Source organism: Eretmochelys imbricata, chromosome 27 (genome assembly GCF_965152235.1).
Source record: "Eretmochelys imbricata isolate rEreImb1 chromosome 27, rEreImb1.hap1, whole genome shotgun sequence".
In the NCBI taxonomy this organism is placed as follows: domain Eukaryota; kingdom Metazoa; phylum Chordata; order Testudines; family Cheloniidae; genus Eretmochelys; species Eretmochelys imbricata.
The window spans coordinates 3,446,031-3,471,195 of record NC_135598.1 but is presented as its reverse complement, the minus strand read 5'-3'; the positions used below and the strand labels follow the sequence as shown (position 1 = coordinate 3,471,195).

The window sequence follows — 25,165 nt, the reverse complement described above, 5'->3', positions numbered from 1 at the left end:
ACCAATAGGTTGAAGCGTGACCTCTCCTGATGACTGAACTGCATGTGAACATCCCCCATGGGCCACATCATCATGGAAGGGCGAGGAAAAAACAAAAAGAAAGAAATGACTATTTTGTCTCAAAGTCCCCACTAAATCCGAGCTATGTTCCATTTAACAAAACTGCCATCCAGTTATGTGATTAAATGGTCTTCAGGAAAGAGAGAGAAACTGACAATACCAAGGGGTATAAGACACTTTTAGTTTCATATAAACTAAAATTCCAGAGCAGGCTATACCTGATGATTCAAATCAGGACAACAGATTCTCCCATTTTGTTGTCCTCTGATCCACCCAAATGTGCTTCACTCAGCACCATCTCATAATTTTTGAATCATGATATTTTCAGAAGTTTTAGCATCATTGTAATGGAGAAAAATAGCCAAACTTCCCATCAGCAACAATCCCAGTTTAGCAGAAAAAAGCACAGAAGCAGCTTTGCCAGTTGAGGGAAACACAGATTAAAGCACAGAACAATTACTTGGTGTTTGGGATTCATTCAAATTCCTGCTTCAGGTCTGCGAGGAGGGGCAGAATGCAGGCAGGATAAACTCTATGGATATGTCTACACTGCTAAAAAAAGAAGTGGCAGCGAATCTCAGATCCTGGGTCTCTCGACTCCGGTTCACGCTACAGCGCTAAAAGCCCTGTCCCCAGGCTGCAGAGCCCAAGCTCCAGCCTCAGCTGTTTCCTTGGCTATTTTTAGATCTGTAGCTTACGCCCACGCATGTAGATCCAGGCAGGCTCTAAGACTTGCTACTGCAGGAGTTTTTGGAGCGTAGACATAACCAATCTGTCTCCAAGGGGGAACGCAATGCCTCTGACAATCACTCTGCTGACCGTGGGGGGACCGTGATGCCCAGGGTTTGTCTAGGCTAGGAAAAGTGATGGAGGTTAAGTCAGATCAAGGAGGAACATGCTAGATAATGCTTGCCACTGTGGGCTATGGCTGCACTGCAAGAATAGTTATGTTTTACATCAGGATAGTTAACCTGAGCTAATTATCTCCATGGAAAATCCTAGTGGAGACACGGCCTAGGTAGATTATATCTCAGTGTAGCTAGTCGAGGTCACCCTTATCTCCCCACCCGGGGCTGATGGACATTCCTGGCAGGTGTGGCATACCATTCCCTCCACTTCCAGGACAAAAGAGCTGATAGAAGGGGCCCTGCGATTCACCCCAAAGGGTGAGCTGCAAAAGGCAAAAGTGGGGCAGCTGAGAGACTGCGGTAACACAACTGGTGCAAACAGCCTTAAAGGTCTCTATGTGGGAATTAGCAAGAGTATCTTTGGCTAGCCCTAGTCAGTGGGTCTACTGTCCTTTGTGGATCCTCTGATGTCTAATAAGGTTTGAGCGGTCATTGAAGCTTTTCCCACACTTGGAGCATTTAAAGGGTCTGTCTCCCGTGTGGATTGTCTCATGTCTAATAAGGTCTGAGCTCCGAGTAAAGCTTTTCCCGCACTCACAGCATTCATAGGGTCGCTCTCCTGTATGGATTCTCCAATGTGTAATAAGGCTGGAACTCACACTGAAGCTTTTCCCGCACTCTGAGCACCTATAAGGTCTCTCCCCCATGTGGGTTCTCTGATGCGTAATAAGGTTTGAGCGGTCGTTGAAACTTTTCCCGCACTTGGAGCATTTAAAGGGTCTGTCTCCCGTGTGGATTGTCTCATGTCTAATAAGGTCTGAGCTCCGAGTGAAGCTTTTCCCGCACTCTGAGCATCTGTAGGGTCTCTCCCCCACGTGGGTTCTCTGATGCTGAGTAAGGTTTGAGCTGTCAGTGAAGCTTTTCCCACAGTCATGGCATTTAAAGGGTCTATTTCCCGTGTGGATTCTCCAATGTTTAATAAGGTTTGAACGCTGATTGAAGCTTTTTCCACACTCTGAGCATTTATATGGTCTGTTCCCTGTGTGGATTCTCCAGTGTGTAATAAGGTTTGAGCGACTACTGAAGGTTTTCCCACACTCAGTGCAGGTGTTTTTTCTCTCTCCTGTGGGGATTCTCTGCTGGGCTGTGGTTTCCTGGAGGTCCTTGCCACTTCCCTGACAATCCCCCGGCTGTTTTCCCGGCTGCCTCTCTGGCCAGTGCTGACTCTCATGACCTTTTCTCCGCTCACAACTCCAGTGAACATTCCCTTCAAATCTTTCTGAAAACATCCCGGGTGGTTCCTCTTGCTCATGATCTTTCTGCTGAGGATTCTCTTGCTTGTTCTTACTTACTGTCCCTTCACCTGCTGGGATAGAGAGAGAGAATCCAGGCATGAGTTATTCCAGGTGCTAGGCAGAAAGGAAACCTCAGATAGGGGATGGGAAAAGGGGGAAACAAACTACAGTAATTGCTGGAGAGATGCAAATAAACAACCCAGGAGCTGAACCCCTCCCATCTTTCCCCAGAGAAGAGAGAGGAGACCCATCCCATGCAAACACTCAGGAGGAAGGGAGACTCAGGAGGGAACTACTGCCCTGTGTCAGTGAGGATGGGTGGGAAGCTGTGACCTCCTTCATGAGGATGCATCACATGCTGTGGACAACCCTGATTAGAGTTCACAAGGGCTTTGTAGGGAATCCCACTCTTTTCTTCAGACACCAAGAAGTTTTGAGTTAGTTTAACTGATTCCTACCCCTGCAGGCACCTCCCTGGATCTCTCTTTCCTCTGAGTCCTGGAGACCCTGGATCCATGGCTCTTCCCCTTGTTCCAGCTGGGAGACATCATCAGGTTTGGAAACTGGAAACCCTGCTCAGGGGAAAAGAAAACAAGGGAGAGCAGGTGAATTTGTGGGACATTTGTCACAAACAATGTGTTGTGCGTTTAATCCGAGCTCATTTTAAAGCAGCGAAATCCAGGTGCCCCAAGCTGCAGGACACTGCTAATGGGGGAATTTAACCACCTGCATCTCTGCTGGGAACACACCCAGCCAGACACTTGTCATCAAGGGGATCCTAAAACACACAGAAGGCAACTGTATGTCGCAGAAAGAGAAGACTGCAGACAGAGGAGTGGCCCTGGCTGCGCTTCGCACCAACAGAGGTGCCCAGTGACAACGAGAGGCCTCAGGAGATGGGAACCATTGGGCTGGCTGGGTCTGCACGCGTGAGGAATGTCGTCAACATCAAATGCAGCAGCTCAGGGTTATTAGACTTCAAGAAATTGAATGTTGGGGAATTACGGACTCTACTGAGTTACGTGTAATGGGAGAGAGTATGAAAATCCCCCAGGGTGGGGAGAGGGCCGGGGAATTAGACACTAATTTGGGAGAAACAAACTGTAATTCTTCCAGAAAAGGAGAATGCGAGAAATAAAACTCAGGCCACATGACCTAAGGAGAGACCAGCTCAAAGATCCAAGGAGCCTGCAGGGAAGAGAGATTGTGGCTGCTGCAGATGGGGAGTGGGAAGCGAGATCCTCTGAGTCCCCAGAAGTCTCGCTACCATCCTGTGACATCACCAAGAAAGTGCCCCTTTATGCCGGAGAAGGGGTTGTCCCATGGCAGGGAGGAAACGCAGGAATGGTGTCCAGGGTTTCAGTGGGTAGGGACGAGGGGTGCAGGGGGAGGACAAGAGTTATGACAATATAAAAAATACGTAAAAGAAAGTGAAAGTGGACTAAAGAAAATGGAGGGTAGGCTCCAAAGCAACGGGGCTTGGGCAGGGATTCTGTGTTCATGGGTTGGGACTCCCCCAGCCCCAGATTCCCCCAACCTGCCCTCCCTCCCTGATGGCCATTAGTCTTATTCCTCCACACTCCCGGCCCCGCCCCCAGCCCTCCTCACATCCTGGGACCACAGCACCTGCTCCTTGTGTTCTCCTCCCCTGGCCCCAACCCCCTTCGCTTCCAGGTCCTCCACCGCTTTCCACCCCACCCTCCCACTATTCCAGGCTTCCCCACTCCCACTTCCCAGGAGCTCATGCCCCATAAAAATTCCCTTCCCTCCCACCAGCACCACCACTGCCTGCAGTACATGCCCTCCCTTTGCTCACAGCACCACCAGCCTGCCAGCTTCTCAGAGCTCCTGTCCTGAATGCCTCCCATTGTCCAGCCCTCCTCGGACCTCCAGAGCACCTGCTCTACAGTAACCCCGTCCCCACAGTCCTCCCAGCTCCCAGGAGCTCTTTGCCCCAAACCTTGCCCTCCCCAGCCTACCAGTGCCCGGCCCCTTCCAGAACATCGAGTTCAGCCAAGTCCAACTCATGAAAACTAGCAAATAGAGTTATGGTACCTGCCCACACAGCCGAACTCTGCACTCTTTGATTGACGGCCCCATGCACCCATCATGCATTCTGCCTTGGCCCTGTATGGACCAGGAGCTCCCTACACTTCGCCTGCCTCGCAGGAGAGCACCATACCTACTCAGTGATACAACTCCTTCAGCCCCTTTAGAGCCCTGGTGTGCACAATTACCATTGACTTCCCCTTCATTAAACCCACACCACACACATCTCTCCCCTAACTGCTGACACACCCCATGGCAAGATGGCCCCTGTGCCCTGCTAGTGACAATGCAGTGCTAAAATCAGGCATGCTAGATCTCTCAAGGTCCACACAGACCTCTTTCCTCATATCCCACAGGTTAGGGAGAGGGGCTCATCCCCCTTCCCCCCCACCCCCAGAGAGCCACAGCTCCCCAGATCACCTCATAACACAATGACTGTGCTGCCGAGCTCCTCCAACACACACCTCCACCACTCAGTACTGCCACACTGGATGGAACTGTGAGACACTTGATACTGTTATTACCAATATTTTAAAGTTGCAATGAATCGTGCCAGATATGCTGTGTAAGGTGTCAGGGATTTGCAAAGTAAAATAATCTTGTTTATATGTCTGTATCACCTTTGTATTGTGTTCTAGATCTGTATGGTATATCTGTATTTCAAAATTTGTGTTGTGTTTCTGGGTGACACCCCCAGACAGAATGGCATCAGAACTAAGCCTGCTTGATGGGCTATCAAGGGACATCAGCTGTACAATGAACCCATCAAAAAGGCCAGGGACTACACCTTATGAGTCAGCAAGACATGTAGGGGCAGGCCTATGGCCAGAGAACTCTAAGGCTTTTCCATGCCATATATTGTGAAGTCTGTGTTTGGAACAAAGGAAGTACCAGCCACATGGCAAAAGGAATATAAAGGGTGGGGCTACATCTTCACCATTTTGTCTTCATTCCTGCTTCTTACCTCTGGAGTAACTATTCTACAAATGAAGCTCTGAACAAAGGACTGAATGACCCATCCAAGCTGAGGATCTGTTCCAGAGGGACTTTCAAGCCGGAAAACTTACCAATACTGCTCAGAACCTCATATATGGACTTTGAAGTCTCATATGTATCTGACTGCTTTATCATTTAACAGCTCTCTTCTTGTTTTACAATAAACCTTTAGTTTTAGACACTAAAGGATTGGCTGGCGGCATAGTATTTTGGGTAAGATCCAAACTAATATTGACATGGCAATGTGGCTGGCCCTTTGGGGGTCAGAAGAACATTTTGCATAGTGAGCGGAGCCAGAGGACTGGAATGCAGTAAAGGGGGCTGAGCGATTTCTTTTTTAGCTTCTTGATAACCAGCGTGGGGAACCAGGAGCAGTTTGCGACTGGTTGGTGAATCTAACTTCAGTGAGAACCACCAGTTTTGGGGGAATCTGCTCTTCTTTTTGCAGCCTGCCCTGACTTTGACATTTTTAGTGAGGGCTGCCCCAGGCACACCGGGTCACAAGAACAGCTACTCCTAATGCAATGAATGCAGCTGGAGTACAGGCCAACAATAACAAAGGACCTGCCAGCTCCAGGGGGGAAGAGATGGGTTGTGTGGACATTCACCTTAACTCTCCATTTCCTGGGCTGCAGAACTTTTCAGTTTTGCTGAACTCAGCATTCTGGAAGGGCAGGTGCTGTCACCAGGCCTCTGCATTAATGATGTTTTTTTCCATTTAGTTTCTCCTTCAGCGTCTCTCTCCTATCACCCATTCTATCTCCTTCGCCCTCTCCCCTCCCTCTGGCTGGGCGACTGGGCCACCCTCTATTCCTGGGTTCCTTCACTCTCCTGCAAATGCTAACAGCAGCGAATGCCATTTTGGCTCCAAACTTTCTGCCTTGTCCCCATCTCTCCTAACCATTGTGCTGGTTTCAGGATCTCTGGCTGTGATAGGGACACAGCAGTGAAAGGGTTACTGTGCACAGCTGCAACCTGCCTGAATTCAGTCGGGTTTCAGAAGTAAGGAAAAGATTATGAACAGTGGGTTTTATTGGAATCAGTAGTTCCCAGGGTCAGTCCACATGTGCTATAGTAGCTAGCTGCTCACCCAGACTTGGTCCATATACAATGTAGCGCTCTCTTCCTATTCATAGCCAATAGGGATACAAAACCTGGTCCAGTGTTTCTTATCTGATGGGGCATGGCCCCCAGGTGGCTCAGGAAAGACAGTCATGAGGGCCAGGAAATAAAGAAAATCTCATTGCCCCTGCGCACTCTTATCCCTCAAGGTCAGGGATTCTCTCTCAGCCTCTTGAAACACACACCATGAAGGCTGAACACCCTTCCATAGGTCTGTTCTTACTTTTAGAGTAAATGCAAGAAAGTTGCAAAAATTCCTTACCTCGGATAAAGAATCGCCAATGTGAAGTGTGAGAAACACTGATCTCCACTAGCGAAGCCCCCTCCTCTTTCAGGATGAGCCCCTATACAACTCAGTGCTCTCTTCCCTTCCACAGCCAGTCTGTACACAGTATAGCAGCCCCATGTCTCATTCAGCATCAGTCTAGACAAGGCATAGCTTGGTTCCAGTCCCTCACTCCTGAGACTCTGCGGCCGCCCTGTGGCCTTTTTCAGTCGCTCATTAAAACTGCAAACTGCCCCGTGTATGGATGTTTCAGCCTCGTCTCCCCATTTCACACCACTCAGGTTCTTGTTCCTTTCCTCAAAGGAAACTGCGCCTGTCAGCTCAGGATTCACTTTGACCCTCACCAGACATCACCGCAGGAGTGAACTGGGCAGTCACTGTTCCACCGCTTTCAGGTTTATCTCGGGATGGAGGCAGCAATCCCCTGCCGCTAACACGGTTCTTGGTCTGAAACCTCCCCATCAGAGACAGAAACGTACCTGTGTTGCTCTCCAGCTCCAGTCGCAGAGTCTCTGGGGAAGGAGAGGATGGGAGAGGTGAGAATCCAGGCCCTCGCGTTCATGGGCATATTCCTATTGGTTACTAACATGCCTGCTTTTCATTATGAGATGGTGACCCAGAGCGAGGCTGATAACTCAGGCAGAGCCAGCCCCACAGGGCTACTCGCATGGGGAAGGGCAACTCCCTGAGCTGGGGCTGTGAGACGGAGCCCAGGGTCAGCGACATCACTATAGCCCTGACTCCTCCCCACGGCGAGGATCCCTCTAACTAGAAGGGACGCTGCTGCAAACTCCAATTCACCTTTGAATCCCAGCAGCACCTCCTGCAGGATGGCACTTTTCAGAGAGAAATCGCTGAGTCTCTTCTCCAGCTCCGCAAACCCCGGCTCTGGCTTCTGAAACGGCCCATCCTCCCTGCTGAGGAAAGCAGGAAGGGTGAGACATGGGTCCGATGTCCAATCCCAGAAGCCCCCAAACTCCGGGAAACCTGCATCTGAGCTTTATCATCTGTGATGTCACCCGCCCATAGCTCTGTGCTCTCCATGGGCCCAGAGAGATGGGATGTGGGAAGCCACTGAGGCACAGAATGGAGACAGGTTCTGGTGCCCTCTCTGGAACATGCTGGGGTGCTGAGCCACCTCCACCCTAGGTTATTCCAGTAACAAGGGGCACCAGCATTGAGATATGTGGAAAGGGAGGAGAGGAGAGACGAAAGAGTGGGCGTGTCCCATGTGCTCACAGCGGCCACAGAGCCCAGGTCTTCCCCAGGCATTTAACTTGGACTATTTAATGCCAAAAGCCCTGAGAACTTCAGCCAAAGCAGTGACCCCAGGGGTGTCAGCCCATTGGTGGAGAGCACTGTATCCCACTTTTTATCATTGTCCTTCAGCTAGGTCATAAACTGGGGACACTCAGGCACAAAGATCAAGGGGGGAATCTGCCCCTTATGTAGAAAGCTTTTAATTACTGTTCTTTATAAAGTACTTCATTGTCACAACTTTTTTCACTCAATGGGAAAACCGCCACTTCTGCTATTGCTACCCTTTGTTTCCCTGCCTTCCCAATTCTCCTCCCTCTCTCATCCTTGTCTGTGTGTCTCTCCTCTGTTCTTTCCTCCTTAGAGAAACTCCCTATTCCTACCTCTCAAGGGCTTCACTCCCATCCCCTCCGCTCAAGAGATCAGCAGTGGAATGTTTAATGTTGACCTTCAAGTGACATCATTACAGCTGACACACCAATGAGATTCACATGGGCCAGGGGAGTTCACACATCTCTGAGCCAGGGTTTCAGGCTGTTTCACAGACTCAGGCCTGGTCTGCACTCGAATATTAGGTGGTCTTAACTACATTGCTCAGGGGTGCGAAAAATCCACACCTCTGAGCAGTGCAGATAAGCCAACTTGAGTGCCCCGGTAGACAATGCTAAGTCTAACGAGGAAGTCTCCCATCAACCTAGCTACTGCCTGTTGGGGGAGGTGGATTACCTACGCCAATGGGACAACCCCTCCCGTCGCCACAGGGAGCGTCTACACTGAAACACTGCAGCAGCGCAGCTCCACCGTTTCAAGTGTAGACGAGCCCTCAGGAAGGCGGCATCACCTCCCTTTGCATTTCGGAAGGTTTCTTTGCAACCATGAAGGCTAGAATCCGATTTTAAAAAGACAAAAGCTGAGATTCTGCACACTGTGAACACGTGACGTGGCCACATAAATACACCAGCCAGGCTGGGTCTGGCCCACAGGCCCTATGTTTGCCAGCCCTCATTAGCTGTCAGATAGTAAGAGGCTCTTCTCCGTCCTGAGGCAGCCACTAAGGAAAGACGTGATCTCAGGCATTCAGCCAGTGTGTCACAGCGGGGGAAGCGCCGTCGGCAGTGGAATTCCAATTCTAAACCATCGCTTTCCAATCGAATGCGGGAAATGGAGCCCAGGACATACCTGCTCTCAGTGCATCCCGCGCCCTGCAGAGGCGGAGAAAGAAGAGGCTGTCAATGGGCCGGTCCCAGACTGGGGTGGCCTCCTGCTCTGCAGGGGAGTCACCACTGGAGCCCCGGGTATTTGGGGAATTTCAGACACTTGGGTTCACGTTCAGAGAACAGCTGGGACATCTCCCTCCCCCACAGCTGGGACATCTGCCCCCAGCAATCCCAGGAGTCCCTGCTAGGAGGTCACCATTGGGGAAAGTCTCTCCCCAGGCACTTTACAGGAAGAGAATATCCCCCCTAGTGCTGAGAGCTCCCCCAAGTCCCCTCACACCACTGAACCCACTAACCTGGGACGACATGGGACCTTAGGCCTGGCGGGGAGAGGGTGGGCTGGGAAGTTCACCCTCAAAGTGCACATGCAGACAGACAGGGCAGCAGAGGCAGTCTTGGGGTTACAGGACCCAGGACTCCCAGGTCCCATCCCTGACTCTGACACAGTCTCACTGTGTGACTGTGGGCAGAACTGTGTTCCATCCTGTGCCTCGCTTTCCCCTTTGTACAATAGGGATAATGTTCCTGACCCCACCTTGTGAGGTGCATTGGGGTCTAGGGCTGAGAAGCAGCGTATTACCACTGCCATAAGCCAGTCTGACCTGTGGGGATTGGCTGCTCGGCTGCTGCTGTCCCTTCCCTCCGAGCAGGGAAATCTCCCCAGACAGTCTGGAGACACCTTCATCCCTTCTCTTGACAATGGCTCTGGCTAGCTCTTCCAGCTGGGACAGCAGGAGCTGCTCCTGCTCCTCCAGAAACCCTCGCAGCTCCTTCCACTCCGCAACGATCTTCTGCCGCTCGGCTTCAGTCTGTTTCTGCAACCCAGGGAGAGGGCAGCTCGGTAAGAGGGGAGAATCAGAACTGTGCCTCCCAGCAGATGGGGGAGTTATTTACCAGAACACAGGGTTGATGCGGCAGGTGACGGGAGTTCAGTTAGGCCAGGAAGGGTGGAGGAAGGAGGGCGGGGTGAGCTGTCCATGGCTAACAGGAGGGGCTTTTCTCCCAAAACCTCATCAAATTGCACTCAACCACACTCTTCTTCATCTGCCCACCCACATTTCCCTTCCCCCATGTCCCCTAAGCTCTAGAAAGGAACCCTGGTCATTATAATATCTGAGCAGCCCTTGGGCAGGGTCTCTCCAGGCCACAGACTGACACTCTTCTGCACAGCAGCCTCTTGGACCCTAAACACATCATGTTGCTCCCACATCTGACCCTGCCCTCTCCCTGGGATCCAGTGGGGATGTTCTCCTGCCTGAGGCTGGCTGGATGGGCCCTGTGTTTGCTGTGTCATAGAATCATAGAAGATTAGGGTTCAAAGAGACCTCACAAGGTCATCTAGTCAAACCCCCTGCTCAAAGCAGGACCATTCCCAACTAAATCATTCCAGCCAGGGCTCTGTCAAGCCGGGTCTTAAAAACCTCTAAGGATGGAGATTCCACCACCTCCCTAGGTAACGCATTCCAGTGCTTCATCACCCTCTAGTGAAATAGTTTTTCCTAATATCCAATCTAGCCCTCTCCCACTGCAACTTGAGACAATTCTGTCATCTGCCACCACTGAGAACAGCCGAGCTCCATCCTCTTTGGAACCCCCCTTCAGTTAGTTGAAGGCTGCTATCAAATCCCCCCTCACTCTTCTCTTCTGCAGACTAAATAACCCCAGTTCCCTCAGCCTCTCCTTATAAGTCATGTGCCCCAACTCCCTAATAATTTCCATTGCCCTCCGCTGGACTCTCTCCAATTTGTCCACATCCTTTTGGTAGTGGGGGGCCAAAATCTGAACACAATACTCCAGATGTGGCCTCGCTGAATAGAGGGGAATAATCACTTCCCTCCATCTGCTGGCAGTGCTCCTACTAATGCAGCCCAATGTGCCGTTGGCTGTCTTGGCAACACGGGCACACTGCTGACTCAGAGCCAGCTTCTTGTCCACTGTTATCCGCAGGTCCTTTTCTGCCACTTAGCCAGTCGGTCCCCAGCCTGTAGCGGTGCATGGGATTCGTCCATCCTAAGTGCAGGCCTCTGTACTTGTCCTTGTTGAACCTCATCAGCTGTCACTCAGGGCACTCTGGTCCCAGGCAAACCTGAGGGGAAAGGGGCTCTGGGCACCTACCAGCAGCTCCGCACTTTGCCGCTCCTCCTCGGCTTTTTGTAGACAGGCCAGATGCTCTCCCAGTGCCTCCTGCAAGAAGTGGGGAGGGGGATGTTACAAACTGCCCCAAAGGGCCTCACAGCTCCCAGATTTCAGGGCCCAAACCTGCCCTGTATGTGCCTGTGCAGAGCCCCTGGGACTCCGACTTTCTTGCCAGATACAGTTCAGCCTCAGCGAGGAAGATCTCACGGGGGCAGAGAGAGCAGGACCAGGTTTTCCAAGGAAGACACAGGACACCCTGGTGAAGTGTCAGGTGCAGCCCAAACCTCAGCCCCAAACATTCCCCAGCCCCACCCACATCCCAAACAACTAACTTCAGACGTTCCCCCAACTTCCCCAGCTCCATCTCCAACATACCCAAAGTGCCGGATCTGAACATGGACCCCCTCAAACCAAATATCCCACAAACCACCCCCCCCCAACACCCAGCTCTGACCCCGGCGCACACACTGGTACACCCCCAGGCCCAGCTTTAAACCTGCCCCCCATCTACAGCCCCCTCACACCAACACATCCCAAAGTCTGGCTCTGACTCCCCCACGGACACACCCCAGAGCCCAGCTCCAAGCAGCCCCCCGATCCCATCAGAAGGGCCACACTGGCTCAGACCAGTGGCCCCCCAGCCCGGGCTCGTGTCTCGGACAGTGGCAAGTGTCAGATGCGTCCAGCCCCGACTGCGGCAAAGTTTGGGGACACCCGCAGTTGGGGGCGGGAGGGAAGGAGAGTGTGTCCCGGACTATCCTGGCTAAGAGCCATTCACCAGCCGGGTCCGCGCCCCCTGCTCCCGGTGTGGACGCTCCCTGGTCTCTGTCCCGACATCGGGGTTTGTCTCGCTCGTTCCCCGTCCCGTCCCCTGGCCCCGGACACCCCGTTACTTCCCCGGCTGCGGGGAGCGCGGGGAGATCTGCCCCCCAGCAACCCCGGATCTGCCCCCAAGCGACCCCGGTTCTGCCCCCAGAGCCCCCCCCAAGAGACCCCGGATCTGGCCCCGGCCGCGCGGCCCCGGCCCACCTCGCTGCCCCTCGACCGGCGGGGCCGGAGCAGGCGCCGCGCTGGGCCCCCGGCCCCGGCCATGGCTCCCCGGCGGAACAAAGGGCTGCGGGGGGGCGGGAGCGGCGGCTTCGCCCCGGATTGGCCCGGCGGCGGGTGGGGCCCGCGCAGGGGGGTTCGTGACGCTCGGTCACTCCAGCTCCCGAGAGAGGAACCCGGAGCCCGGCTCGGCGGGGCGGGGGACCTCGGGGGTCTCGCCCCGCAGCGGGGCCGGTTCCAGCGGGGGAAAGTCCCTGCGAGGCAGCCCGGCCGGGGGCCAGGGCCAGGCTAGGTCGGGGAGAGCGGCTGGTGCTGGGAGAACAGAGCGGAGACCGGGCAGCGGTTCCAAGCTGGCTTGGCGGCGGCTGCTGCTTCTCTGTGTCTGTCTCTGGCCATCAATGCCCGCGAAAGGATAAACTACAGTGAAGCTGCTGCCCTCAGCTCCGGCCGGATTGTAGGCGAGAAACAGAAGAATGTTTCTTTCCGAGCAAAGCAGAGAGTCCTATATCCTAGGGCCAGAAAGGGCCCCTGTGATCATCTGCCCTCCTGCAGAGCACAGGCTGGAGAAATTCCCAAAAATAATTCCTAGAGATCTGTTAGAAAAACAGCCAATACTGATTTTAAAATGGCCAGCAAGAGAGAATTCACCACCATCCTTGGTAAATTGTTCCAATGGTTAATCATCCTAATTGTTAGCAATGTGCCCCTTATTCCGGTCTGGATTTGTCTAGCTTCAACTTCCAGCCATTGGATCTCTGCTACATCAAGGAGCCCATTATTCAGTATTTGTTCCCCATATAGATACTTATAAACTGTGATCAAATCGCCCCTTGACCTTACCTTTGTTCACCTGAGTAGATTGAGCTCTCTGTGTCTATCACTACAAGGCAGGTTTTCTAATCCTTTATTCATTCTCGTGGTTCTTCTCTGAGCCCTCTCCAATTTATCAACATCCTTCTTGAATTGTGGGCAGCAGAACTGGACACAGGATTCCAGCAGTGATTGCACCATTGCCAAATACAGAGATTAAATAACCTCTCTGCTCCCACTCAAGATTCCCCTGTTTATGTCGCCCAGAATCACATTAGCTCTTTTGGCCACAGCATCATGTTGGAAGCCCATGTTCAGCGGATTGTCCACCATGACCCCCAAATCTTTTTCAGAGTTGTTGCTTCCCGGGATAGAATCCCACATCTACCACTGACTTGTCCTCCCCATTTTTTACCACTCCTCCAATTTTTTTGTCAGCTGCAAACTTTACCAGTGAAAGTTTTATGTTTTCTTCCAGGTCATTGATAAAATGTTAAATAGCATAGGCCTAAGGCCAAGAACCAATCCCTGCAGGACCCCACAGAAACTGGCCAATGATTCTTTGTTTACAGTTACATTGTGAGACCTCTCAGCCAATTTTCAATCCGTTCAATGTGTGCCTTGTTAATTTTATATTATTCTAGTTTTTTAATGAAAATGTTGAGCGGCACCAAGTCAAACACTTTTCAGAAGTCTAAGTGTATTCCATCAAGGCTATTACCTTTATCAACCAAACTTGTAATCTCATAAAAAAAGATGCCAAGTTATTCTGACAGGATCTATTTCCATAAATCCATATTGATTTGCATTAGTTACATTACCCTCCTTTAATTCATTATTAATTCAGTCCAAGATCAGCCACTCCATTTTCTTGCCCAGGATCGACGTTAAATTGACAAGCCTGCAATTACCTGGGTCATCTCATTTATTTTTTAAAAATTGGCACAATGTTAGCTTTCTTCTAGTCTTCCGGGACTTACCCCGTGCTGGAAGACTTATTGAAAATCCATGTTAATGGTCCTGTGAGCTCCTTTTAAAACTCTTGGATACAAGTTATCTGGACCTTTGAAAAATAAACCAAAAAAATGTCTAACTTCGGTAGTTTCTGTTTAATGTCCTCCAGAGATACTGGTAGAATGGAAAGAGTGTTATTACCATATGATGAGACTATATCTGTTTGTTCCCCAACTACAGAACAGAAATATTTATTGAATACTTCTGCCATTTCTGCATTACTATTCATAATTCTACCATCTCCATCCAGTAATAGACCAATACCATTCTTATTCTTCTAATTTTATTTTAAAAATCCTTCTTATTGTGCTCAACTCTGCTGGCCATAAATTTCTCCTTGTGTCTCTTTGTTTCCCTTATCCACTTTATACCTTTCCTAAATTCTGATTTATATTATTTACTATTAATTTCCCCTTCTTCCATTTGTTATATATATTTTTAAAGTTTTTTAAAGCAGCCTTCACTTTCCCTCTAAACCAGGTCATTTTTTTTTTTTTTTTTTAACCACCACAGCCTTCTTCCTCAATGGTGGGATTGTGGCGTTTGCAGTATCTGAAATGATTCTGTGACACTGTGTGCCTCAAAGTAAGCAACCTGGAACCCGCATATTCACTGCTGTCATATAATTATGATACATTTTGTATAAAGTATACCCTGTAGGGTATCATTTTAAAAGTCTTGATCATAGAAGATTAGGGTTAGAAGAGACCTCAGGAGGTTATCTAGTCCAACCCCCTGCTCAAAGCAGGACCAACACCAATTAAATCATCCCAGCCAGGGCTTTGTCAAGCCTGAACTTAAAAACCTCTAAGGATGGAGATTCCACCACTTCACTAGGAAACCCATTCCAGTTCTTCACCACCTTCCTAGTGAAATAGTGTTTCCTAATATCCAACCTAGACCTCCCCCACTGCAACTTGAGACCATTGTTCCTTGTTCTGTCATCTGCTACCACTGAGAACAGTCTAGATCCATCCTCTTTGGAACCCCCTTTCAGGTAGTTGAAGGCTGCTACCAAATCCCCCCTCACTCTTCTCTTCTGCAGACTAAATAAGCCCTGTGCCCTCAGCCTCTCCTCATAAGCCATTGCCCCAGTTCATTTTCATTGCCCTCCGCTTGACTCTCTCCAATTTGTGGGGGGGGGACCAAAACTGGATGCAATACTCCAGATGTGGCCTCACCAGTGCTGAATAGAGGGGAATAATAACTTCCCTTGATCTGCTGGCAATGCTCCTACTAATACAGCCCAATATGCCATTAGTATTCTTGGCAATACTACGTCCTTTTCTGCAGAACTCTCGCTTAGCCAGTCGGTCCCCAGCCTGTAGCGGTGCATGGGATTCTTCCTTCCTAAGTGCAGGACTCTGCACTTGTCCTTGTTGAACCTCATCAGATTTCTTTTGGCCCAATCCTCAAGTTTGTCTGGGTCACTCTGGACCCTATTCCTACCCTCCAGTGTATCTACCTCTCCCCCCATCTTAGTGTCATCCGCGAACTTGCTGAGGGTGTAATCCATCCCATCATCCAGATCATTAATAAAGATGATGAACAAAACTGGCCCCAGGACCGACCAGTTGGGCACTCCGCTTGATACCAGCTGCCAACTAGACATGGAGGCAATGATCACTATCTATTGAGCCCAACAATCTAGCCAGCTTTCTAACTACCTTATAGTCCATTCATCCAATCTGTAATTCTTTAACTTGCTGGCAAGAATATTGTGGGACACTGTATCAAAAGTTTTGCTAAAGTCAAGCAATATCACGTCCACCGCTTTCCCCATATCCAGAGCCAGTTATCTCATCATAGAAGGCAATCAGGTTGGTCAGGCATGCCTTGCCCTAGGTGAATCCATATTGACTGTTCCTGATCACCTTTCTCTCCTCCAAGTGCTTCAAAATGGATTCCTTGAGGACCTGCTCCAGGATTTTTCTGGGGATAGAGGTGTGGCTGTAGTTCCCTGGATTCTCCTTCTTCCCTTTTTTAAAGATGGGAACTGTATTTGCCTTTTTCCAATCATCCAGGACCTCCCATGATCACCACGAGTTTTCAAAGATAATGGCCAATGGCTCTGCAATCACATCAGCCCACTCCCTCAGCACCCTCGGATGCATTGCATCTGGTCCCATGGACTTGTGTATGTCCAGCTTTTCTAAATAGTCCTTACCTGTTCGTTCACTACTGTGGGCTGCTCACCTCCTCCCCATACTGTTCTATCCAGTGCAGCAGTCTGGGAGCTGACCTTGTCTGTAAAGATCGAGGCAAAAAAAGCATTGAGTACATCAGCTTTTTCCACATCATCTGTCACTAAGTTGCCTCCAGCATTCAGTAAGGGTCCTACACTTTCCCTGAACTTCTTCTTGTTGCTAACATACCTGTAGAAACCCTTCTTGTTACTCTTAACATCTCTTGCTAGCTGCAACTCCAATTGTGCTTTGGCCTTCCTGATTACATCCCTGCATGCTCAAGCAATATTTTATACTCCTCCCTTGTCATCTGTCCAAGTTTCCACTTCTTGTAAGCTTCTTTTTTGTGTTTAAGCTCACTGAAGATTTCACTGTTAAGCCAAGCTGGACAGCTGCCATATTTGCTATTCTTTCTGCACATCGGGATGGTTTGTTCCTGTGCTCTCAAAAGCCTTCTTTAAAATACAGCCAGCTCTCCTGGCCTCCTTTCCCCTGCATTTTAGCCTCCCAGGGGATCCTCCCCATCTGTTCCCTGAGGGAGTCAAAGTCTGCTTTTCTGATGTCCAGGGTCCATATTCTGCTGCTCTCCTTTCCTCCTTGTGTCAGGATCCTGAGCATTAATATCCTGTTGGATTGGACGTGCTGTCATTGTATGGGAAGTTGTGAAGTTTTGCCATGTGCATTACTGAAATATGTTGTGAGGTTGGGAGATGGCCACAGCCAACCTTTCAGTTACAACAAAGGACCAGCCAGACACGTGCTGATGGCCCATTAAAGGGAATTCGCTCTCCCACTGGCCATCCCAGAGACTTCTCCGAGAGAGCACATATCACTTCCTGGCAGGGATCTCTCTACCAAGCTGGAAGAAGGTATAAAAAGAGAGACAGTGACATTATTACTTGTCCTCTCCCCCATGCCATCTCAACACCTGGAAGAATGTCTGGAAGACAAAGGCTTTGAACTGGGAAAGGTGGTTCTAGTCTGTGTATTGAGGAACCGTAACCTGCTGGTACCATCTGTCAGGATGAGACATTTTTTGATTCAACTCTTGCTTAGACTAAAAATTTAGGATTTAGACTGCATAAACATGCATTTTCCATTTTCTTAAGGAAACTACATCTGACGTTTATGCCTATCGTTTATAATCACTTAATCTATCTTTCTGTAGTTAATATATCTGTTTTATATTTTACCTAAAAATACCCATGACTGAATCTTAACCTTAGTTATGAACTGCCAGGTCTCCTCTCTGACTTCCTCTCTCAGATTCCTTGGAGGCCAGCTCCATCCTTCCTTGAACTTGGGGTCCTGGTGTTTCCCAGCACTGGCTGTCTAGGACCTCCTCAGCTCCTCTGATTAATGAGATGCATTTGCATCCCACTAAGAACCAGTTGGTAATTATACAGCGGGGATTGGAAACTTTTTGGTTTGAATGAATCACAGGGTTCTCCATGGGCAGCATGTGAAACCCCCCTTCAGGGAGGCTAGCCCCTGGCCCTGCCCCTCCCCCCCAAGACCCCACCACTTTCCCCCTCACCCACCGGAGTCCTCCCCACCACTGTGGCCGGAGGAGCCCCAGCTGACCCATCCCAAGCACCGGGCCGCCTGCCCCAGCTACCCTGAGCCCTGGGTCCCTGGTTGGCCTGCCCCAGCCACTCCAGCTGCCCCAAGTCCCAGGCCAGCAGCTGCCCTGAGACCAGGCCGACCCCTGGGCTGCTGGCCACCCTGAGCCATCCCAGGCCACCGGCTGCCCTGGGCCACCAGCTGGCCCTGGCTGCTGGCCAAGCCCCAAGCTCCAGGCCACCAGCCCAAGCTGAGCCCCTGCCAGCTTTGAGAGAGAGGGGGAATGAGGGTGGGGCCTCTGGACAGAGTGTGGGTGGGGCTACAGCCTGGGTTTGGGGAGGCTTAACCTCCTCTGGCCTGTTATTCCTGCTGTGCATTGGGTTCTTGCCAATTAAAGTGTTTCCATATGCCACCCAATTCAAGTGTTTCCATATGCCACCCAATTCAGGCTCTGCAAATACAATCTCTGCATAGAATCAGTCAGACCTGGGCCTTTGACCTAAGGACTGTGAAGAAAATGTTTGAACTTTCTTTGCCCTGCCACTAATTCCAAGGGGGTTACACCGCTCATTTGGAGCTGTGCATAATTGATTCCAATGGTAGGATCCAGCTTCCTCATCTCACAGAAGAATTCACTCTGTAGCTGCAGAAACTGAAACACACAGCAATAGAGATGCCAGCAGAACTGACTGGACCTTCTGTCTGTCATCCACCACCCAGAATGGGTTTCACACGGCTTCAGTCAATAAGCCAATGAGTTCCTTCTTCCCATGGATGTTTGTAGCATAGCGGATGGGGGGCGCGGTGGAGGTGGAACCTGAAAAGACTTTCCTGATTCAGAGTTTCCTTTTCAATTCAGTTTTTCAGAAGAGAGAGGATAACTCTCTAAACTCTACAGAATGCCCCACACTGTTGCTCTCCCCACACTGAGTAGCCAGCAGCTAAATTTTCTCACCAACAACACCAGTGACAGATGAGTTAAGAGTCTTTAACTCCCACAGTCCAAGCCGTGCAGATCCAGGAACAAGCGCCAGGGGCCAGGGACACTCCTGAGTGACAAATCCTTGCTGCCTTGTGACAATCCCATTCCAATATTTTGAAAAGAGATATTGATACACACAAAGGAAAACAAAAGGGGGGAGGTTCTGTCAGGAATGGAGCTTTAGCCCACTCCTCCCTACTGAGACCAGAAGACCCAAGAAAGAGGAAGCTAGAGGCTTGAGGTTAGTGGCTTAGACCACTATGCCACCTTGCCACTGCTGAAAACTTGGTTTACTGAGTATTGAGAGAAGGAATCTGCCTTGGTATTTCTCTTAAGTAAACCATTTCATGGCATGTCTAAGCAGTTCACTCTACCTGAACCATCTTCTTTGGATGCTACTTAAATCCTGTGGAACAGAAATGTCACACCCCAATGGCCCCCTCTCTCAGGGAGGCACCGGGGAAGGCAGATCAGCACTGTATGTGGCTAACACTGTTGCAAGCATCGCAAAGCATTTTGGGGAGGGTCAAAGGTGTGTGAGTGGACAGTGGAAGTTTCCTTTGCAGAATACGAAAGGCCAGGGGGGAGAAAGAAGAAGAGAGAGAACTGGTTAACTCAACACTTCAGCTAGCTCCATCTGAAGATAAGATGCTGGCCCCTGCCCAAGGTCATGGGCTTAACGAAAAATCAGCAGCTGCCCAGCCGTGAGAAGAGGAGAACTAAGTTGAGCAGAGCTGCAGATATAGCAGCGAGAACAGTGAGAGCAAATGAGAGGGGACAGCGAAGGCCAACGGAAGGGAAAACAAAGTCTCTGGAGCCGGGATGTTTTGGGAAACTGAGGAGGCCACATCAAGCCGGTTTGGACTGGCACAAAAGGCACCAGAAGCAGAGGTCGCTGAGTGGAATACCCCCACAAGGAGCCCAGGACTTAAAACCCTCCTGAGAGCTGGAGCAACTCGGAGATCAAGAGCTGATCCTTGGACGACCTGGGCCCAGGACACCACTCCTGTCCACCCTCCCCCCCTCTTTTTCTGACGTTACACCCAGGCCTGGCCAGTCTCGGGTAGTGCATGTGTGAGTATGAAAGTGGGTTAGGGCTTGGGGCACTAACACTTTCTTTCTTCCCCTGAGTGACGTGGGAGCGTTCCCAGCACTCTCTGCTATTATTTTATTATTTTATCAATAAAACTTTAAACCGTAGACACTTGATGTGTTCCGTACCTCCTCCCCAAAGATCCTGCGGCATCAACCTTATCAACTGACACCCCAGGCAGATTGGTAACGAAAATCTGTCACAGAAACAGCAAAAAAACACCTTTTTTCTACCCAAAGGCTCCACGAATTAACAGCTATAGGAGACTCCAGGTAATGATGGTGAATGCAGGACACCAAAGTGGCCAGCAGGGGGCAGGAGTGCAGAGGCAGCTACCTCTGAGGAAACAAACAGTCTTTAACGAGGGTCTCTGGAGTCTGCTCCACATACAGGTTTCCAACTGAAATACTGTACATGGACATTCCCAGAGTAGAGCTGAACAGCAAACCTGGCTCTCAACACACAGGGTGTGTTTCTGCGCCTTGTTCTGTTCATGTACAATAACCCAGAGAACTTTGTGAACAACGGAACAAAGCATGTTGTTTTTTGTTGGTTATTTTTTTAAGTCTGCCCTTCCCTGTGTGCTCAGTGATCTGGCACCCACAGCTTGTTGCAGGTGCGTTGGGAATTTAGTGGTGAGCAAAGCTCCATTCCAAGCTGGGGTGGTGATTTCCGGCCAATGCAGCAGTCTGTCTTCTTTGTCTGGAATTGGGTTAATTTCTGGCATGTTGTGTGATACGCACACTAACGACAGAATGAGTGAATAAACATCCCAAAGCCCAGCAGGTTGTGACAAATACAGGGAGTCTGTAAAGGGCTGGAATATACAGCGAGCTATGGGTGCCACCCTTGTGTCATCTAACAAAGACGACAAACTGTGGGAACATCCATCTGTGCATCATAGTCTTCAATGTTACATGCCCAGCTGTAGGAGATGGGTAGAGAGGGGGCATAAATGTTTTGTGTCAGTTTTTGCTGCTGCACATTTCTTTTATGTTACAGTAACAATCAAATTAACAAAAGGGAGAGGGAAGGAAATGGAAAAAATAAAATGAAAATTATAATATACTTTGGTAAAGAAAAGATCAAGGTTAAGCCAAACAAGGCTGCATAATAATAATAATAATTAATAAATAGTAAAAATAAAATAAGCATGTTGAGGTCTCACTGACATTTGAACTCAAATGGCTGGATTCAAAGTCCACAGTGAGACCATTATACCATGGGACCTGCTACTGCCCTTCCTCTGAACACCCGTGATGACCAGGACTGAGTTGGGACAATTTTTTGTTTCAGACTTTGATTCCCTCTGTGTGTGCCCTGTCTCTTTCTCTATTTTCCCTATCTGGCATTATGTGTGAAAGAAAGCATAGAGTCAAATATAGTAAAAATCTTAAATGAATCAACCTGTACCACAGAATCTCTATGGATAGACATTCCATGCTTGAATAATAGGAATATAGTGGTAGGAATACACTACCGACCACCTGACCAGGATAGTGATGGTAAATGTGAAATGGTCAGGGAGATTAGAGAGGCTATAAAAATAGAAACCTCAATAGGGGATTAAAACTATCCCCATATTGACTGGGTACATGTCACCTCAGGTCAGGAGGCAGAGATAAAATTTCTAGACACCATGAATGACTGCCTCTTGGAGCAGTTAGTCCTGGAACCCACCAGGGGAGCAGCAATTCTTCATTTAGTCCTAAGTGGCGCACAGGATCTGGTCCAAGTTGTGAATATAACTGAAAGAAAAGGAGGACTTGTGGCACCTTAGAGACTAACCAATTTATTTGAGCATAAGCTTTCGTGAGCTACAGCTCACTTCATCGGATGCATACTGTGGAAAGTACAGAAGATCTTTTTATACACACAAAACATGAAAAAATGTGTGTTTACCACTACAAAAGGTTTTCTCTCCCCCCACCCCACTCTCCTGCTGGTAATAGCTTATCTAAAGTGATCACTCTCCTTACAATGTGTATGATAATCAAGGTGGGCCATTTCCAGCACAAATCCAGGTTTTCTCTCCCCCCATCCCACTCTCCTGCTGGTAATAGTACTCCCAGCTATCTTCGAGACACCACTGATTTCCTAAGGAAACTACAATCCATTGGTGATCTTCCTGAAAATACCATCCTGGCCACTATGGATGTAGAAGCCCTCTACATCAACATTCCACACAAAGATGGACTATAAGCTGACAGGAACACTATCCCTGATTTTGTCACGGCTAACCTGGTGGCTGAACTTTGTGACTTTGTCCTTACCCATAACTATTTTACATTTGGGGACAATGTATACCTTCAAATCAGCGGCACTGCTATGGGTACCTGCATGGCCCCACAGTATGCCAACATTTTTATGGCTGACTTAGAACAACGCTTCCTCAGCTCTCGTCCCCTAATACCCCTACTCTACTTGCGCTATATTGATGACATCTTCATCATCTGGACCCATAGAAAAGAAGCCCTTTAGGAATTCCACCATGATTCCAACAATTTCCATCCCACCATCAACCTCAGCCTGGACCAGTCCACACAAGAGATCCACTTCCTGGACACTACGGTGCTAATAAGCGATGGTCACATAAACATCACCCTATACCGAAAACCTACTGACCGCTATTCCTACCTACATGCCTCCAGCTTTCACCCAGACCACACCACACGGTCCATTGTCTACAGCCAAGCTCTGCGATACAACCGCATTTGCTCCAACCCCTCAGACAGAGACAAACACCTACAAGATCTCTATCAAGCATTCTTACAACTACAATACCCACCTGCGGAAGTGAAGAAGCAGATTGACAGAGCCAGAAGAGTTCCCAGAAGTCACCTACTACAGGACAGGCCCAACAAAGAAAATAACAGAACGCCACTAGCCGTCACCTTCAGCCCCCAACTAAAACCTCTCCAACGCATTATCAAGGATCTACAACCTATCCTGAAGGACGACCCAACACTCTCTCAAATCTTGGGAGACAGGCCAGTCCTTGCCTACAGACAGCCCCCCAACCTGAAGCAAATACTCATCAGCAACTACACACCACACAACAGAACCACTAACCCAGGAACTTATCCTTGCAACAAAGCCCGTTGCCAACTGTGCCCACATATCTATTCAGGGGACACCATCATAGGGCCTAATCACATCAGCCACACTATCAGAGGCTCGTTCACCTGCACATCTACCAGTGTGATATATGCCATCATGTGCCAGCAATGCCCCTCTGCCATGTACATTGGGCAAACTGGACAGTCTCTACGTAAAAGAATAAATGGACACAAATCAGATGTCAAGAATTATAACATTCATAAACCAGTCGGAGAACACTTCAATCTCTCTGGTCACGCGATTACAGACATGAAATTTGCGATATTACAACAGAAAAACTTCAAAACCAGAGTCCAGCGAGAAACTGCTGAATTGGAATTCATTTGCAAATTGGATACAATTAATTTAGGCTTGAATAGAGATTGGGAGTGGCTAAGTCATATGCAAGGTAACCTATTTCCCCTTGTTTTTTCCTACCTCCACCCCCTGCCCTCCATTCCTCAGACGTTCTTGTTAAACCCTGGATTGATGCTGGAATTGGCCCACCTTGATTATCATACACATTGTAAGGAGAGTGATCACTTTAGATAAGCTATTACCGGCAGGAGAGTGGGGTGGGGGGAGAGAAAACCTTTTGAAGTGATAAACACCCATTTTTTCATGGTCTGTGTGTATAAAAATATCCTCACTGCATTTTCCACTTTTATGCATCCGATGAAGTGAGCTGTAGCTCACGAAAGCTTATGCTCAAATAAATTGGTTAGTCTCTAAGGTGCCACAAGTCCTCCTTTTCTTTTTGCGAATACAGACTAACATGGCTGCTACTCTGAATATAGCTGAGTCACTCAGTAATAGCAACTATAATGTAATTGAATATAACATCTTTGGGTGGGGGGAATACCAAAGAAACCAAGCACAATAGCATTTAACTTGAAAAAGGAGAAATACAGAAAAATGAAGACGCTAGTTAAATGGAAATTAAGGGAAACAGTTACAAGAATGAAATTCCTAAAATTTTTTTAAGTACATCAGAAACAGGAAGCCTGCCAAACAGTCAGTGGGGCCACCGGTCAATCAAGGTGCTAAAGGAGCACTCAAGGAAGACAAGGCCATTGCAAAGAAGTTAAATGAATTCTTTGCATCAGTCTTCACTGCAGAGGATAGAAAGATTTCCAAACCTGAGCCATTTGTCACCTAAAAAGGTGACAAATCTGAGGAACTGTCCTAGATTGAGGTGTCAGGCTTTGGAACAACTTGATAAACAGTAATAAGTCACCAGGACTAGATGGTATTCACCCAAGAATTCTGAAGGAACTCAATTATGAACTTGCAAAATTATTTAACCTATCACTTAAATCTGCCTCTGTACCAAATGACTGGAGAATAGCTAATGTAACATCAGTTTTTTAAAAAGGCTTCAGAGGCGATCCTGGCAATTACAGGCTGGCAAATCTACCTTTAGTACCAGACAAATTGTTTGAAGCTATAGTAAAGATCAGGATTATCAGACATATAGATGAACATAATATGTTGGGGAAGAGTCAACATGGCTTTTGTAAAGGGAAATCATGCCTCACTAATCTATCAGAATTCTTTTAGGTCAACAAACATATGGACAAGACTGATCTAGTGGATACAGTGTAGCTGGACTTTCAGAAAGAAAGAATCTTAAGCAAAGTAAACAGTCTTGGGACAAGAGGGGAGGTCCTCTTCTGGATCAGTAAATTGTTAAAAGACAGGAAACAAAGGGTAGAAATAAATGGTCAGTTTTCAGAATGGAGAGAGTAAATAGTGGAGTCCCCAAGGATCTATACTGGGACAAGTGCTATTCAGTATATTCATAAATGATCTGGAAGAAAGGGTACAGTGAGGTGGCAAAGTTTGCAGATGATACAAAATAATGCAAGATAAGTCCAAAGCTGATTGTGAAGAATTACAAAGGGATCTCATAAAACTGGGTGACTGGGCAACACAATGGCAGATGCAATTCAATGTTGATAAGTACAAAGAATGCACATTGGAAAACATAATCTCAACTACACATACAAAATGATGGGATTTATATTGGCTGTTACCACTCAAGAAAGAGACCTTGGAGTCATTGTGGATAGTTCTCTGAAAACATCCACTCAGTATGCAGCAGC

General features: G+C 48.8%; 1 protein-coding gene across 3 annotated transcripts; it reads right to left on the bottom strand.

The window, feature by feature from the left end:
* Nucleotides 1-220: 220 nt before the first annotated feature.
* LOC144258001 (uncharacterized) lies at nucleotides 221-12,373 on the bottom strand. 3 transcript variants are annotated; one of them, XM_077806297.1, is made up of 8 exons: nucleotides 12,296-12,373; nucleotides 11,246-11,314; nucleotides 9,733-9,945; nucleotides 9,093-9,115; nucleotides 7,458-7,573; nucleotides 7,136-7,168; nucleotides 2,662-2,775; nucleotides 221-2,274 (listed from the first exon to the last, which is right to left on the bottom strand). In XM_077806297.1, exons 1-8 carry the CDS (start codon nucleotides 12,356-12,358, stop codon nucleotides 1,352-1,354), a joined length of 1,554 nt encoding a protein of 517 aa, XP_077662423.1. In that variant the 5' UTR covers nucleotides 12,359-12,373; the 3' UTR covers nucleotides 221-1,351. The 3 variants fall into 3 exon arrangements, with proteins under 3 accessions (XP_077662423.1, XP_077662425.1, XP_077662424.1); XM_077806299.1 differs by having other exon boundaries at nucleotides 221-2,271; XM_077806298.1 differs by having other exon boundaries at nucleotides 7,458-7,570.
* Between the last annotated feature and the right edge of the window lie 12,792 nt (nucleotides 12,374-25,165).